General features: G+C 32.4%; 1 protein-coding gene across 1 annotated transcript; it reads left to right on the plus strand.

Moving 5' to 3' along the window:
- The first annotated feature begins 2048 nt into the window (after window positions 1-2048).
- On the plus strand, window positions 2049-10912 carry LOC114257195 (ring-type E3 ubiquitin ligase 454). Its single transcript, XM_028196968.2, has 2 exons — window positions 2049-2594; window positions 9836-10912. Exons 1-2 carry the CDS (start codon window positions 2201-2203, stop codon window positions 10633-10635), a joined length of 1194 nt encoding a protein of 397 aa, XP_028052769.2. The 5' UTR covers window positions 2049-2200; the 3' UTR covers window positions 10636-10912.
- Window positions 10913-17690: the final 6778 nt, after the last annotated feature.

Below are 17690 nucleotides of genomic sequence, written 5' to 3' on the forward strand. Positions count from 1 at the left end.
CGCAGGAAGCACCGCTTGAGCATAGAATACACTGTCCTAGTAGTTTTGTAGACCTACCAATATATTGGAAGTCCACAAAGTCCACTCGAGCGCAAGAAGCTACGCTCGAGCATAGAAGCAAAAATCTGGGCAATCAAAGTTTTGAAAACAAGCTACCAAACTGTTCCGAACGCAACCAACACATCCTAAAAGTTAAACTCCAGGAAGGAAAAGAAGAATAAGATATGTATAACAATACAAAACAACGAAACCCGTATCTAGAATATCAAATAAGTTGGGTTTTAAATCAGAATCACTATAATTACATAACCTTACACACACTTAGGGCTGGTTTGGCAACCTTAGAACAAGCTAAAAAGTTATTACTATTCACACAAAAAAAAATTAAAAAATTAATATATAAATATTAATACATATAAAGTAGATGGCCCAAGATTGGTACTGACGTGATGAACTAAGTCTGTGACAGAGACAAAAAAAAAAATTTATTATGTGTATATTCAAGAGTTTGGATGGTGAAATTGGGCCCGTGGAGGCCTACCATAGGTCCCGTTTTGATAATCTGAACCGTTCAATATGTAGAACTTGTCTAATACTATATACTTGTAAAAAATTACGTCTATCAGATATCGCTAACTATATGATCAAATCAGTTTTATATAAAAATGGATGGTGTTATAGTTAACAGTTAACAAAAAAAAAACTAACACGATCAGCTAGCTATCGATATTTAATTAAAGTGATTTTTTACAAACATATAGTACTCGACGAGTTCTACACATTGAACGGTTTCGATTAGAAAAATGGAACCCGTGGTGGGCCCCACGGGCCAAACAACACCATCTAATCAAAGCCAGAGAATGAGACAATATTTTCTCATCTACTCACCGGCAGACTCCATTGCCAATCCGTACGGCCTCCTACCCTATCTTCTCCTACACACTTAATTATACAATTTTTTAATACATATTTTTTTTATAAAAAGTCAAATAATTAATCCAAACATCTATATTTTTTTTCTCAATTTTTTAATTTAAAAATACAAAAAATACACTTATTTAAGACACTTCAAACAACCCCTTCCCTTAAGAGAAAATGACTAGATCACTGCTGTCACCGAAAACCCTCTACACCGTGACATGCTTCCAAAAGTAACAAATACAAAATGCCCCACCCCACCTACAAACACATCAACAAAAATGAGACCACCTCAACAATATATCATTGCACCGCATTTATGTAAAATGGCAATGTAAACATACGTTACCCCAAATCAAACAAAACCCCGTCAGTATACAGAATCTACCAAATCCCACATCAATAGGTAAAAATATAAACTCCAGCTATACCAAATTAAATAAAAATACTCTTTCCAATCAAATAGCATTAAATGGTTCATAAGAGAATATTTAAGATCCGTTTGGAAAGATGATTTGTGGCTAAAACTAAGTTTGAAAAGTCTCAAAAAAGTCAAAAAGTTAAAAAATTGTTCAAAAAGTTGAAAAGTTATTACGATTCACCAAAAATCAACAATTACGGCTGCACAACTCCCAATTCTAATTTTCTCCTATAAACTAATTTATACAATTTTTTAAAACACATTTTTCCATAAAAAGTCAAAAAGTTAACCCAAACATTCATATTTTCAACCTCAACTTTTTAGTCTAAAAAGACAAAAAGTGCACTTATTTAGGACATTTCAAACAATCCCTAAAATAGCCATAAAAGACAAAATAGACTATTTGAGCCGCAACAAACAAAACATCACATCCAACCCATAATCATTACACTCTTCTCTCACAAAAAAAGGTTAAAAAAGCCAAAAAAATCCTTCCCAAACTAAACTTTTTAACCCAAACTAAAATAACTAAAAAATTAAAAAATTAACCCACTTTCCAAATCCACCCTTAAATAAATCAACATTCTTTAATTTGAAATTTATTAGTAATTCCTTTTAAGAAAAATTACCATTTTGGAATTGGGGGAGTACGAATTAATCCTAGCCCATTCTACCGTAATAAACACGCTACGAGTGAAAATTAAAAATAAACTATAAAGCTGTGGGACCCCTGGTAGCTGTGGGATCCTCATTCCGATTTATCAAGCTTAGCTCTCTACTCGATCTTTCATCACAACACAACACAACACAAGCAAACGGAACGAGCACTGACCCTTCTGGTATCGTATTGCGCTCTATTTTATGGGAAACTCAGTGTCCATGTTTGGTCATGGTCTTCGTTTTCCTTCTCTTCCCTTTCCCGACGACATGTTTTCCGGTCTTATACCGGGTCTCAACTCCGTCAACTCGCCGGAAGACGAACTTTCCGGTCAAATTCCTCCGACTTTGACAACTCTTCTCCATCTACCAACCCATTTTCTTCGTCTCTTCACCCACGGCATCGCTTTTCTCCGCCGAGACCGCTCCGATTTCGGCACTTTCGTCCTCTGGTCCGGTCTAGTCACATCCGTCGCTTTAATTGCTTGGTCCCATAACTCTCAGGAGGACGAGGACGAGGACGAGGACGGCGGTGATACTGTTGCACCGCCGGAATTTGACGCGGTGGTGTTGGGCTCCACACGTCGCTTCGAAGATGGTAACCGTTTCTGCTTTTGTTTTTGCCAATTGATCATGGGTTTGGGTTTTCCGAGAAAAAGTTTTCCCGAGAAAAAGTTTTCTCGGAAAAGTTTTCTGAACAGAGAAAATTAATGAAGCTTTTAAGGTGCATTATTCAACTTTACTATTTTTGTAATTCTTTTTAGGGAACTTTTGAACCGCAATGAGATGAGAAAGTTAACTTTTTTGTGACGCTGTCGTACACTTTTATAATCATATCAATAGCGTATTGATGGAGCAAAGCATAAGAATTTTTTTAAGTTGCAAATTGAAATTGGGGTAAACGAATTAGGAATTATTTACAGTAATTTATAATATATATTGAATATGCTTTTATTAGCGATTTGAGATCTCCATTGATAAAACTCATGCCAAGAAAATAAAAAACAAAAAGAGAGAATGGAAATATCATAATCAACATTATTGTAGACTTGTAGTGATATTCATTAATAATGAAACTTCTAAATATAGTTTTTTACTCATTGAAATTGGAATAAGTTTCTCCCTTTCTTTTTTTTTTTTTTTAATGGATTTAGGATTTGTTGAAGTAAAGGAAAAGGAAATGGAGTGAAATTACTTGTACTTGATCATTTTTTAGGAGTACCTAAACATAAAAATGAGTTTTTGAGGAATTGCTCTTTGTTTTAATAGAAAAACAAATAAAAAATAATACTAGACGAGCTGTTTTTGTTTGGTTGGGGTTCTGAACTTTTCCCAAAAATGAAAAAGGAAAATAAAATTTTTGAAAACGTAGCATAAAATTCCCAATTGAGCCAAACAATATTGTTTAATTGATTTGAGTTGAGTTAAAACTCAAAATCAAAAGGCCATCCAGTGAAAAAAAAACCCAAAAACTGTTCCTTTTATTTAATTGCTATTTTGAAATGCCATCGAATATATGCTTTGAGATGAGAAAGTTGAAGTACCTAGAGAGTTTTACCAGAAATTTAACCAAAAGAATGATGTGTGGGTTAGATTGAATTCTTGTACATTGGGCTCCTACATAAAATGAATCTCAACCATTCAATGTGTTTTCTGTGACAATTTTCTAGGTACCTAACAGCTCTGCTTTAAGATTGATGCTTTCTCTGGATTTTTTAATCTATTACTCTCTCTCTGGTAGCCTGTGTTTGAATGTTGGTTTTCTTTACTTTTTTGGATCATGGCCAGTGGCATGACGACTATTTTTTTCTTTTTTTTTTGGTTACATCAGAAAGAAAACTACAAGCAAAGGGCTAAGCCCATTTACTAGAGATTCTGATCATGCCCCTCACTAACAAGCTTCTAATTTCAGTTGGTGGTTTGTTCACCACCAACATTCCTTCAAGTTGATCCGCACTTAGTTTTGCTAGAGTCCGCACATAAATTTCCTTCTTTCCAAATGTGTTGAATCGTGCACTCACATTCTCTGAAGAGAATTTTGCATCTTCCACCAAGTTTCTGAAGGGGCATTGATCCCCAGTTTCTTCCTCCATTAGGTTGACTACCTAGGTTGCATCTGTTTCTATCATCACATTGTTTAGGCCCTTTTTTATTATAACAGTGAGGCCCTTGTACAATGCCCACAGCTCCGCTTGTAGGCTTGTTCCCATTTGCATTCTGCCATAGTGGCATGAAGACTATGAAAAAGGAGAATTTACAGTGAATTTTAAGGTTTGTTTGTGTTTATGTGTGTGGTAAATCTTTTTTTTTTTTTGGAACTAATGTGTGTGGTAAGTCTGATATTATATAGTTGTATTTGTGGTGAAGCTCTCTTTTCTTTCCCTCTCTTCTTCGCTTGATTGGTGAGCTGGTGAAGCACAGATGTGTGTCAGTGTTGAAGCATGTTCTTTGCACACCATTCATCACTACTCCTACCCCATAAAATTGCTTTGCACCTTCAATTAATTCAGACCCGCACACCCAGTTCTTTAAGTCATTACATGGAATATTTCATAAGACTTCTCTTAAGGATTAAAAGCACCAAACCACCTGCAGCTCGCCCTAAGAAAGTTTTTTTTTTTTTTTTTTTTTTTTTTTTTAAAGCTGAAAAACTATTTTCATGAGATATTTCACTGAATTAATAAAAAATAAAAAGAGGTTTGAAGCATATCTCATATGGTAAGCCTAGATTTCACACATTGATAGAAAGTTAGAAATATATAGATGTTAATTCCTGTTTTCTACCTCAGTAGGAATTTTTAGTGCTTTGTTATGGCATACGTCATTACCTACATGACATTTAGCCATAGCAATTTCACTGGAAGTGTCACGGCCCAAACCTGTCCCTAAAAGTTTGGACATGACCGACCTGTATTTAGGCTTCAAAACAAAATAGTCAACAAATAATTTATACAAGTATAATGACAAAATGAAACGTCCATTGAGCGGTGTCTAAATGCGAGGATCTTAGTACACACATCATATACATCCACATCTACATATACAGTTCATAAAACCACAAGTCCACGACATGCCAATCTAAACAAAAGGGTAATGATCTATAATTTTCATATTAGCAATATATCTATATCATTAGCAAAATGGAATATACAAGGGAAATTTGGCTATAAACCCCTTTTACCTTCCTTTCATTGTTAAAAGGATTAAGAAAAAAATTATACTTTCTAAACCCCCTCATAATTATAAAGTCTTGCATAAAGGACAAAATTTATTATTTAAATATTTTATTAGACTATTATACCCTTAACTAAATTGTCCCACCTTCTCCACCTACTCTCTCCCCACCTTCTCTGTCTCTCTTCTTCCTCTCATCCTTCTCTAACTCCTTCAAGCTTCAGATCTAAAAGCTCAGCTACCGCCTCTGGAACTCCTACGTCGACCTCGCCAATGCTGCCGGCGTTCGATCCTCTTCCGCCGCTCCCTCCAACGAACACGCCAAGCTCCGCCACGTCTCCGCTGATTTGCTCTTCCTATGTATATGTGTATGTATGTATTTATATATATGTGTGTACGGCGGAGGAGTTTGGAGTGGAGGCGATGCCGACGTTCGTGTTGCTGAAGCAAGGGAAGGAGGTCGATAGAGTCGTCGGGGCCAAGAAGGATGAGCTGGAGAAGAAGGTTGAGATGTACACTGAAACCAGAATTTGCTACTTCGTCTGTTAAGTACTGTATCGGTAGGCAAAAGCCAATATATTCTCAGCAAGTCCAAGGCATGATATCAAACAACATGACTACAAACAGTTGTTATAGCTGTTTAAACAAGTGAACACTTAAGTTTCTCAATCTCAAATATTCTTCAACTTTTTATTAAATAAATCAGAATGCTTGTGCTTAAAAGATTGACCAGTGCACAACAGTCGAGGTTTCAGTTTTATTCTTCCATATATTTAGCTAAACATATTAGAATATTATGATGAGATGTAGTAATTAAGGCTAACAAGTAAAGCACCAGATATTTTTTTTAAACACAGATATGAGTTTTGAATATATATGTATATATATATATATATTTGTGTGTATAAGTGTTGTTGAAGACATGTATTCTTTGAAATCAAAAGATAGAGAGATATTTGGATGTGTTCTTTGAAATAGTCACCTCAATTAGATTATGATTATGTTGATATTTGGATGTTTTTGTTTAGTTTTCGATCTGTGTGTTTCGTGGTTATATAACCTTGTAATATAGATTTGTGTTTTTACTAATTTTTGAATTGATCTGTTCATACTCAGCTTGTTCAATGGATGATCGATTTATTAAAATGGATGATCTATTCAATTTCTCTCTCTTTCTCTCTCTCTGATAAGAATCTCTCTAACAAGAATTTCACACAGAAATTTTACTAATCAGAGTAAAATTTACTCTGAATCAGAGTAAAATTTTACTCTGGTTAAAAAATATTGATTTGCTTAAAAATATGAATTTTTACTTTGAATCATGGTAAACTTTACTCTGATTCAGAGTAAAATTTACTCTGAATCAGAGTAAAGTTTACCATGATTCAAAGTAAAACTTTACTCTGAAATTTTACTTTGGTTAGAAAACATATTGATTTTCTCAGCAACCAAACTATATTTGATTTTTTTGTTATGTTTATGTGATTTTCTCAGCAACCAAACACACAAGGTTATTAATGCATGACACTTAGTGTGATTCAAAGTGGATACTCTCCTTAGATCATAGTAAAATTGTACTTTCATAGTAAAATTTTACTCTAAATCAGAGTAAAGTTTACTATGATTCAAAGTAAAATTTTACTCTAGTTAAAACCATGTTGATTTGCTTAACGATATAAAATTTTACTTTAAATCATAGTAAATTTTACTTTGATTCAGAGTAAAACTGTACTTTCAGAGTAAAATTTTACTCTGAATCATAGTAAAATTTTAAATCATAGTAAACTCTACTCTAATTCAGAGTAAAATTTTACTCTAATTCAGAGTAAAATTTTACTCTAAAATACACTGTGAAGATAGCTTAATAAGAGAGCTAATAAATATGAGGGTAATATAGTAAAAGAAACAAGTTTTAAAATATTAAGGGGTTTTAAAAATACCTATATAATTCTTGTCCTTTTGAAAAATAAATTAGACAGTGAGGGGTCTATCACCAAATCTCTCAATATACAAAGGAAACCCAAAATAAAACAAAAGGGTTTTACTTGGGAGGCTTGACAAAACTGGACCAACAAAAGGCTCTTGGAGTTGACTTAGGGCTGGCCTCCGGGCTGCTTACTTACATAAATATATATAAAAAAATAGAGTGAGTTAGGCTTAGTGAATAATAGCAATGTAAGGAGATTCATGTGAATGAGCATAAGACACGAAGAATATATTTTAAATTACATGTCTGTCTTAGTCTTGATCATTCTGGACCGGCCTCAGGCCCACATAAGACGGAACGGCCTCGGGCCCAACATAAGACGGAACCGCCTCGGGCTCAACATAATAACAAAACGGCCTTGGGCCCAATATCATAGTAAAATGGCCTTGGGCCCAACACATCAACAGCTGTTCGGAACAGTATTGGGTAGATGGAATATCGACATGTCTCCATCGCCCTCGGCCTTAGAGCCATGTGTCATAAGTAGTCCATGTCATAACGGCCTCGGACCCATTATTCACAATCAAGCAGAACGATCTTGAGTCCATTGCATATATCATTGTTCAATCATTCCCGTTATTCCAATCAAAACACAAGTGATACAACATACGCCATTCACAAGTAGAAATATAAAAATCGTAATCACAATACGTAAATAAAACATGTCGTTACACTATTATTACTCACAGTGATGTGGACGAACAATGATCCCTTCCTGTACGTGACCTACACATAGTACACAACTCGTAAGTAAGTCCCTTTTCTTTAGCCTTTTCTTTTTATTCAATGTTCGATTCGTTTAATTCGTAATCAATTATAAGCATTTTAGAAGGATCAAATGTACACATTAATAATTTTAGAGGGTCAAACAGAGGTAAAGAAGTTCATAGAAATTTCCTCCATGGGCTGCGCGTGCGGAAGTCTCCCACCGCACATGCGGGAAGGTGTGCTGCACGTGCTTTTATTTCAGAATGCTCAATCATGCTCCCTTGTTTTCCACACGTGCGGCTGTGTATCCCGCACGTGAGGCCATGGGCCCCGTACGTGCAGTTCTAGGCTCTGTTTGAGCAGTCTGAATATTCAACAATTTCAGCTTTTGAGAGGCAATTCAAGGCCCTAATCCAAGCAATTACATTTCACAAACATAATATATGATCACAATAAACATAAATCTCAAGCCCAAGTAAATCATAACTCATCTCAATTGCACTTTTACAAATCAAATTTCCATATTTCATTCATTTCTTCATCTTCTCATGGTTAATCAAAATAGGTACAAACATATATGCATATAAGAGCCAAAGCATGCAAAATTAAAGATTAGAAGGTAGTTCCTCTCAAACTAAATCAAAATGAACTCCAAATACAAGAATCAACTCCCAAAGTAGACAAAGACAATGAATCTTGATGATTTTCATGGATATTTTCTCCAACAAAATCTTTATGGCAAAACCCTAACTTCCGTAAGTGTATAACTTCTTTTTAAGGCTTGAATCTCATCAATTGAGGAAAGATTTAAGATATTAGAGTTGATTTATACTTGCCTTGAGTCAATCCTTGAATTAATCTTCAAGTTTCTTCAATCTTCCACTTAGGTTCAGCTCTCTCCTCTTTTCTCCCTTCTCTTCTTCTCTCTCTTTGTCCGGGAGATATTTTTAGAGTTTAGGCACATATATGTAACCACTATATCTTCTAAGTTTTAAGTTATGAGTCTAAATAAGCCTAGTTGAGATTTGAGCCCAATTAAATCAATTTAATTCGTTATGAATCAAATTTTTACAAAAAATCATATTATGTCCTAAAAATCATGTTGATCATAACTGTAAAAGTCAATTTCAGGTTATGGTGCCTCTAAGGCTTTCAGTTTCCAGTCCAAAGGTCGTAATTTCAATGGATTTTCTCATAACCGACAGATATAATTTCATAATCACATAATTCACATAATTAAACACAATTCCATGTGAAATTTCTCATCAAGCATATAACCACACATAATTAAAGACGTAAAGCATGTAAGAGGGTCGGGTTATTGCAGTAAGGCTCTGAGTCTGAGCAATACCAACTTCCTTGTTATTGGTGAAATCAATTTTTATTACACTGATCAATCTTGGCTTGTGTCAAGAATAGTCCCTAACTGATGCCATTGGAAATGATGCTGAATTTTTTGTTTTGGTTATCAGTGAGGGAATTTTAGTCATCCAAGTAAGCTACATTTATCCTGCATTATGTGGGATTAAAGGCCATTTAGGATTTTTGTACCAATCCTTGTTTTTCACAAACATAGCCTCTAGCATGCCTAAATGTTGTCATGCCAAGAAAAGAAGACTCATTTTCACCGTAAACTGATACCTTGGACATATTTTTTCAAGTTTAAAAAATTAGCTTCACCTAAAATCTCACTGTCACCTTTTCTGTTTAAATTGATATTTGATCTATCAGAGGTAGAGTCTGCTCTCAGGCAACTGGGATGTACCATCTTGCCTCGCAAGTTAAAGGAACATGCCTGTTATTCTGTCATGATATATTTGTTTAGGTTAACTTTTTAAAAAATATAGCTGTTCTAGGTTTGGAGTTTGGATGTATTAGAGACCTCAGATGGTCTCCCATTTCCTCTCCTAGAATGTCTATTTTTCTGTCATATTAATCGATCAGTGTGGATGTGTTTTTTTTCTTTTTAGTGCTTTACAAAGCAAATGGAAGTGAGATTGCCTCGGAATCAGATGTGCTGTATGCAGAAGAGTTGCAGATGCAAGAAGTCATGTTGGCTTCCCTACTCCCTTCTCGAATATCAAACAATGCAATGTCGCCAGCCATCCAAACTAGTCCAACATCAAATGCCGAGCCATCCCAGTTCTCCTGCGGTATTTGCTTTGAGGAGATAGAAAGTTGGCGAAAGTTCAGAAACCAAACTTGCTCTCACTCCTTCTGTTATGATTGCACAAGTAAACACATTACAGCAAAGATCCAAGACAACGTAAAGATAATTTTGTGCCCTGAAGTAGATTGCAGAGCTCCATTAGATTTCAACACTTGCAGACAGATCATCCCAAACGACATCCTTGTCAAGTGGGATGAGTCCCTGTGCAAGTCACTGATTCCCGAATCCCAAACAGTGTACTGCCCTTTTATGGACTGTTTGGCCATGTTGGTTAATGATTCCGGGGAGGTCATAAAGAAGATAGAGTGCCCTGCATGCTGGAGATCAATCTGTGCAAGGTGTGGTGTTCCGTGGCATTTGGAATTTACATGCGAGGAGTTTGAGAGACTGAATGCGAAGAAGAAAAAGGGGAAAGATGATGATGGGTTGGTGAAGGAACTTGCTAAGAAGAAGAGCTGGAGGAAATGCCCAAATTGCAAAATCTATGTGGAAAAAACTGAGGGTTGTTTGCACATTACTTGCAGGTGTGGATACGAGTTTTGCTATCGATGTGGATCAAAGTGGGGCAAGTATCACGGCGGCTGCAGCCTACAAGCATGACTGCCGGGGAGAGATCATATAGAGAAAGTGAAGGAGAAAGGGTTGGTTATAACACACCAGAACAGTAATATAATGGTCCAAACAGGTACAGCTTTCTAAGTGTTTTGTATAGCTTTTACTAACAACTTGGGAGGTAAAAATAATTATTTAAGTTTAAAAATGCTAATTATTAGCAAGTTAGAGAATAAATATTTTTAGCTTTTTTTTTCCCCTCTGATTATCAATTTCTAGCTATAAAAAAGCTACACATGCCTAACTACAGAGGAATGACCAAAAATACTTTACTGATGCATGAGAACCTAGCTAAAATTGGGCTTGGGATGGTGATAATCAAACTGACCACCAAAGGAGTTTTACAAGCTTTAGCTAGATTTTTATTTTTATTTTTTTTAAGAGTCGATAGTATTCGAACTTTGGCTTTCGCTTCACAATACTTATTGCATTACAATGCTTCTGCTAGTTAAACTCACACAATTATAAGCTTAATGTGGTTTGATTGTTCCTTCAGTAAGTATATTTGAAATGCAAAAGCACCTACCATGTAAAAATTAGGATATACCCCCCATAAAAGGTTTCATTTTTTAATCAAATAATTAGAGCGACATGAATCAACTAGGCTAGCTCAATTGGCCCGCCTTTGTACACTTCTATCTATTAGGAGATCAGGAGTCATTTCTTGTTAAATGCAAAGATTTATATATATATATATATTTTCTTTTTCTTATGAGCCTCTTTGTTGTTGATTTCTTCTCTATTTGGGATTCTTTTTTGGGTTAGTTGTTAGGCTTATGATTGTCCATTTGGGCTCTGTTTGCAGCTACGTCTAGGATTAACTTCTAGTTCAATTTTTTTTAGTTTTTCTTCATTTGATAATGGTTGAATCAAATCATTGTGGGAGGCTGATTTTAGTTTATTTGATTGCACTTGTTTTAGAAGTTCAGTACTTAATCTTGTAATTATTATTATTATTATTATTTTTTAGATAAATTATATACTATTGGTTGCTTTTAGTTTGAGCAAAATTTTATTTTGGTTTTCATAATTTTAATTTTATCAATTTAAATCTCACACTTTTAATTACATTTCAATGTGGTCCCTTTGTCAATTACATTTAGTATTTTAGGCCAAAAACATCATGTGCAACCCATGAAAATTTTAGGTAGCATTTGGTTTAGTTTAGTTTTAGAATTATGATTTGAGAATAGAGTTGTATTTTGAGTTTGTGAGTTGTTGAATCATAATTTGAGAATTTTTTTTTTTGTTTAGTTATGAGTTTGAAAAGAGTTTTGAATTGAATTTTGAATTGAGTTTAGATTTTTTGAAATGAGTTTGAAATAAGAAAAGTTGTTTGGTTATGAATTTGGAAAAGAGTTTTTAAAATTTAATTTAAAAACTTATAACTCATAATAAAAAACACAACTCAAAATTCTATTCAAAGTTTATAACCAATTTTTTTTTTTTAAATTCAATTTAATTTTTTTTAAAAAAATTCAAAAAATTCGTGAAAATATTTTTTTATTTAAATATTAAAAAATATATATTCTTTTTTTGTTAAAAAAAATATTCAGCCAGTGTTTTAAAATTACTTTTGATTATATATTTGATTGGAATTTTTTTTAATTGTTTTGTTTAATTTTTTTTTTTTTTAAATCATTGTGACAAAGTAATTTTTATTTAATTTCTTTTGTCAATTTTAAATAAATGGCCAAATAATTTGTCATTTTGGTCTAAAAAAAATAATTTTTATATTTTAAACATATCAAAAACAAATATGACTTTTTTTTTTTAAATAACAGGTGGCTATTGGAAAAAAAAAAAGAAAAAAAAAGAGCACTGCTCCGATCAACCGGCCGGACGATCAGCTGAACATTCGGGAGGATGTTAAGACGAACAACCGGGTAGACCTAATTTCAAAATTCAAAATTCAAAATTCAAAATCTCACTTTGCCAAACATGTTTTGAAAAGAATTTTCAAATGTGTGTGTGGAATCAATTTTTGAAAAATATATCCAAACACAGCATTGAAATAGGGGGGTGGAATTATGATTCCTCCCCTAAACCAAACATAGCCTTAGCCATTTTGATCGAACAAAGAAAGATAAATATATTACATCGGTGCTCCCTATAATTTTTGACTTAGTGTTTTCCATTCAAACATCTAAAGAAAAGTAACAAAAGGATAACATTGAAATAAAATTAAAAATGTAGGGTTTAAATTGATAAAATTAAAATTATAAGAATTAAAATAAATTTTTGTTCAAATTAGAGCAACTAATAGTATAATTTATATATATATATATATATCTTGAAAAAATTTATAATACACACCTTTAAAAAAGTGGGTCATATGCCATAGTTATGACTTATGTCTTGAAACATTTTTATTTCATTATGGTTTAAATATATGCAAATAATCTCTTTATGATTTAGGACTAAATATATGACTGATATCGTTACTAAGAGGGGGATTCTATTTACACCCAAAAAAATATTGAGTATGCTCAATTTCTCAGTCCATTTTATTCAATTATTTATAGTTATATTTTGCTCTTAATACACCTTATATGTATATATATATATTTTATTTTATTTTTCCAAATTATCCTTTAAAGTACCCCCAAATAATAAACAGATTAAAAACCCAAAATTATTTGAAAAACCTTTCATCTTGTTCAGATACAAGGAATATGGCATTGGCGAAGGAGAACAAGATGGTGAAACCAAAAATTGATTTCATAGTTAATTTGTTGAGGCTTTGATTTGTTAAAACCAGAAATTGACGTGTGAATTTGGGTTTTTGTTTAGAAGCGTACCTGTTATGTCGTGGTTTAAAAAATTGGGTTTCTATGTTTAACTGTAAACACATATTTTGATATGAAAACATATGCTTTGTGAACTGAAATGATTTTATGTGCTTTCTCTATATTTGTAGGAATAGGTTTATGTAAGATGAATGTATCATTCAGAATTTTTGAATAACATTAGGCTTTCTAGGATATGTATATCGATTTTAGTGAATACTTATCTCCTCTTTGATGGGCTGTTTAAAAAACAGTTTTTATTGTTATCGTTATCCATTGTTTAATTTGTTCAAACTGTTTTCTTTTCTTTCAAGAATAAGAAACAAAGACGTTGATAATAATGGTGAGTTTTGGTGAGATGGTTTGAAGTTTTGGAGTGAGGAAGAAGAAGAAAAGAAAATAATTGAAATTTTGGAAAGAAGATGAAGAATATGTATAATTGATTAGGGTGTACCATGAGGGAAAAAAAAATATTTTAAGATTTAATGTGTCGTTCTTATTAGTAAATTCATATTAGGATATAATAAAAATTAAAATTTCAAAATTTTACTAGAACCTATTTAATAATTTTTTGGGTGCAAATAGCATCACCCTTACTATGAGGTGACTGAAGCCTACTTGTGGCCTAAGATAAAGTAGACAATCGAATTGAGGCCTTTATAATTTTTGCATTTAATTTTTTGTTTAAAATTTATTTTTTCAGCCTTTTGAGATCTAATATTGAAAATTAACGTTTTATATTTAAGTTTTATTATCGTATTCTTCTTAATTGATATTATAGCTAGGGGTTGGCTTCCCTCCAATTTGTGTTCGGACTGGAGGGTAGTGTTGGGTCAGTGGTGGGTTCTATTTCGATAATCTAAATTGTTGAATATGTAGAACTCGTCGACTACTATATGTTTGTAAAAAATCACGTTGATCGGATATCGATAGTTACGCGATCAAATCAGTTTTGTATAAAAAAAATAGACAATAAAAAAATAAACAGTTGACAAAAATCTGATCCGATGAGATAGCTATCGATATTCGATCAACGTGATGTTTTACATGCATATAGTACTCGACGAGTTCTACACATTGAACGGTTCGAATTATTAAAAAGAAATTCATGGTGGATCCCTACGGGCCCAACAGTACCTTTCAATCCGATCATGGACTGGAAGAAAGCCTGACCCTTATAGTTAATCTAGTTAATCTCATTTATGAAATGGTTTACTTTAAATATGATTTCATCAATTTTAATTTTGGAAAATGTCTTCCTATTTTATAAAAAAATTGAAAAACTTCTTTGTAAAAAACTATTTGGATGATCTAAATAAGTATATTTTTTGATTTTTTATGAAAAAAAATGTGCAGAAAAGTAGAGAGATGATGTAATCTAAATAAGTGTACTTTTATACGTTATGCCAAACACTCCCTACTTTTTAAAAGTATTATTTATAATAATTTTTACAAGTTTTGTTAATAATATTATATACTTAGAAAAGTGCCTAATATATATATATATATATATATTAGTATTCTATTAAAATGTTTTCTTCGATTTGCAATTTTTTGGGCAAATTATAAAAAGGTGATATAGTCACAAAATAATTGTAGTTACATATGAGAATATTTTTTAGGGGAGCGGGGTCACTGCTGTGCCCCCTCCCTGCTGTGTTGTTGCTGTGCCGTAAAACGACACAGTTTGATATTTATATATACTCTATATTTCTTAAAATTTATGTTTTTTATTTTAGGATTTAGGATTTAATTTTTAAAATTTAATTTTTTTAATTTAGGGTTTAGGGATAAAATTTATTTTTTTTTTTATTTTAGGGTTTAGGGTTTAATTCTTAATTTTTTTTTATTTTTAATTTTAGGGTTTAGGGGTTAGGGTTTAATTTTTAAAATTTATTTATTTTTCTTATTTTAGGGTTTAGGATTTAGGGTTTAATTCTTAAAATTTTTTTATTTTTTATTTTTTATTTTAGGGTTAAGGGTTTAGGTTTAATTTTTAATTTATTTTAGAGTTTAGGTTTAATTTTTAATTTTTTATTTTATTTTAGGGTTTAGGATTTAATTCTTAAATTTTTTTTTATTTTTTTATTTTAGGGTTTAGGATTTAGGGTTTAATTTTTAAATTTTATTTTTTTTATTTTAGGGTTTAGAGTTTAGAGTTTATGTTTAATTCTTAATAATTATTATTATTTTTAATATTTTAGAGTTTAAAAAAACATAGTGACAACATGAGAGAAAAAAAAAATGGTGAAACTGTGCCGTTTTACAGCACAACAGGAACAGCAGGGAAGGGGGGCACAGCAGGGACCCTCTATCCATTTTTTAGTGCAACTCTGACGCACAGAAAAGACTTGTACCATTGGAGATTTTTTTTATTTTTTTTTATATCAGCAAATATGAATTTTATTGATAATAATCAAGGTAAACTTTGCATCATACAACAATAAAAGTAGTCAAAATAAAAGAAAACATAGTGCTATAAGAAACATAGCAAAACTCAGTCATCCCAACTAAGTTGGCATAAAAGAGATTACACAATCATCTGCAGCACCCTCTAGATCAACGGTTAAAGAGAGATCAACCATGTGTATGTGTCAATAACTTAGAAACCCATCCAAAATTCCTATGTAGCCACCAGAGATCTGCTACAGCAGTGACAAAACAAGGAATCCAATAAACAACTCCCCTGATGCCTTTCTGTGCAAACTCCTCTTCTAATCCCCTTTTATAGATCTAATAAATACCAACTCATTTACTGTGTAATCCACCTCCTTGCAATTGTATTTGACCCATAAGGCTGTTCTTACTTTGATCCTTTCACTCAAAGACTCCCAATTTACTTGAACCCCATTAAACTTGCAATCATTTCTGACTCTCCATACTTCCACATTACTAAGGTAATACTTCCACATTTTTCTTTCCAGTTTCAAGAAATTAAAACCTGACCACCATTGGAACATACTAGTAGTTGATTCTGGGGTAACCCATTGCATACCCCCACCATTGAAGGAGTTTAAGACCACACTCTCCAAACACAATGGCAATGAAGAAGCACATGGTTCTATGTTTCTTCAGCTGAATTACAGAAGATGCACATCAAGTCAACATTAGGTTCCAGCACTCCCATATCCCTTAGTAACACATTTCCACACCAACCAGCCAAAAAATTGAACCTTGAGAAGGGCAATATTTTTCCATAACAATTTGTATACATCCATCTTACCCAGATTGGAGATGATCCAATCATAAACAGAAAACTTACCTGAAGGATGAGCATTCCACACCAGTGAGTTTTTGCTATCCAAAACAGGTAATGGTGCAGTGTGTAGCAGCTCCCTGAGTCTACTGTCTTTATGCATGCAAGAGACTTGCAGTATCATGAAAATATAATTATTCTTCACTGCTCCATAGAAATGTAATTTTTTCCAATCTTTTTTTAAAAAAAAAAAAAAAAAAAAAAATTGAAATCAAATTTAAATCATCAATATTAGAGAATTAACCCAAGAAAAAAAAAAAACTAGAATGTGCATTGAGCATAATAGGACTCACCAAAGATATTCTTATATGTTTTAAGCATATGATTTTTTTTTTTTTTTAAGCCAAAAGTAAGTTACATTGTACTAACATTTACATTCCTAATTTATTTTTTTACATGTAAACTTAATCATATGCTTAAAACATATTATTTTTAAATTATAAAAAATGAAATCCTTATTTTGTGCAAGCCTATGCAAGTACCTCACTTGTCTACTATTTTTTTTTTCTTTTTTTTTGAACCAGTAATTGTCTTACTAGTTGAGCCGCAACTATTCTCACCACATCAAAACTAAGGGAAAATATCTTTAAAGTGGAAGCTATGGAAAATATTTACAAATTAATAAAAAAAACATTGTAATATCAAAACTCAAATTCATAAAGTTTTCCATGACATTGATATTTGTTTTTGAACTGTCCACTTATTTGTTATTTCCCTAAAAAATAACCTTTAATAAAATTCAGGGTAAATTACACCTCTCTCTAGTTTGAGTAGAATTTTCCTTTAGTCATTGCAATTTTAATTTGAACAATTTGCTCCATATATTTTGAACACCTCTCTCTAATTTGAACATGGAGAGACCACGTCGAAACAAAATTAAAAATATAGGGATCAAATTGTTCAAATTAAAATTACAGGAACTAAAGTGACACTTCACTTAAATTATATGGACTAATTATGTAATTTATCTTCAGGACCCGTTTGTTTCCAGAGGTAAA

The sequence above is a fragment of the Camellia sinensis genome, unplaced genomic scaffold (genome assembly GCF_055761805.1).
Source record: "Camellia sinensis isolate YWXY unplaced genomic scaffold, ASM5576180v1 Unanchor3, whole genome shotgun sequence".
Taxonomy (NCBI): Eukaryota; Viridiplantae; Streptophyta; class Magnoliopsida; order Ericales; family Theaceae; genus Camellia; species Camellia sinensis.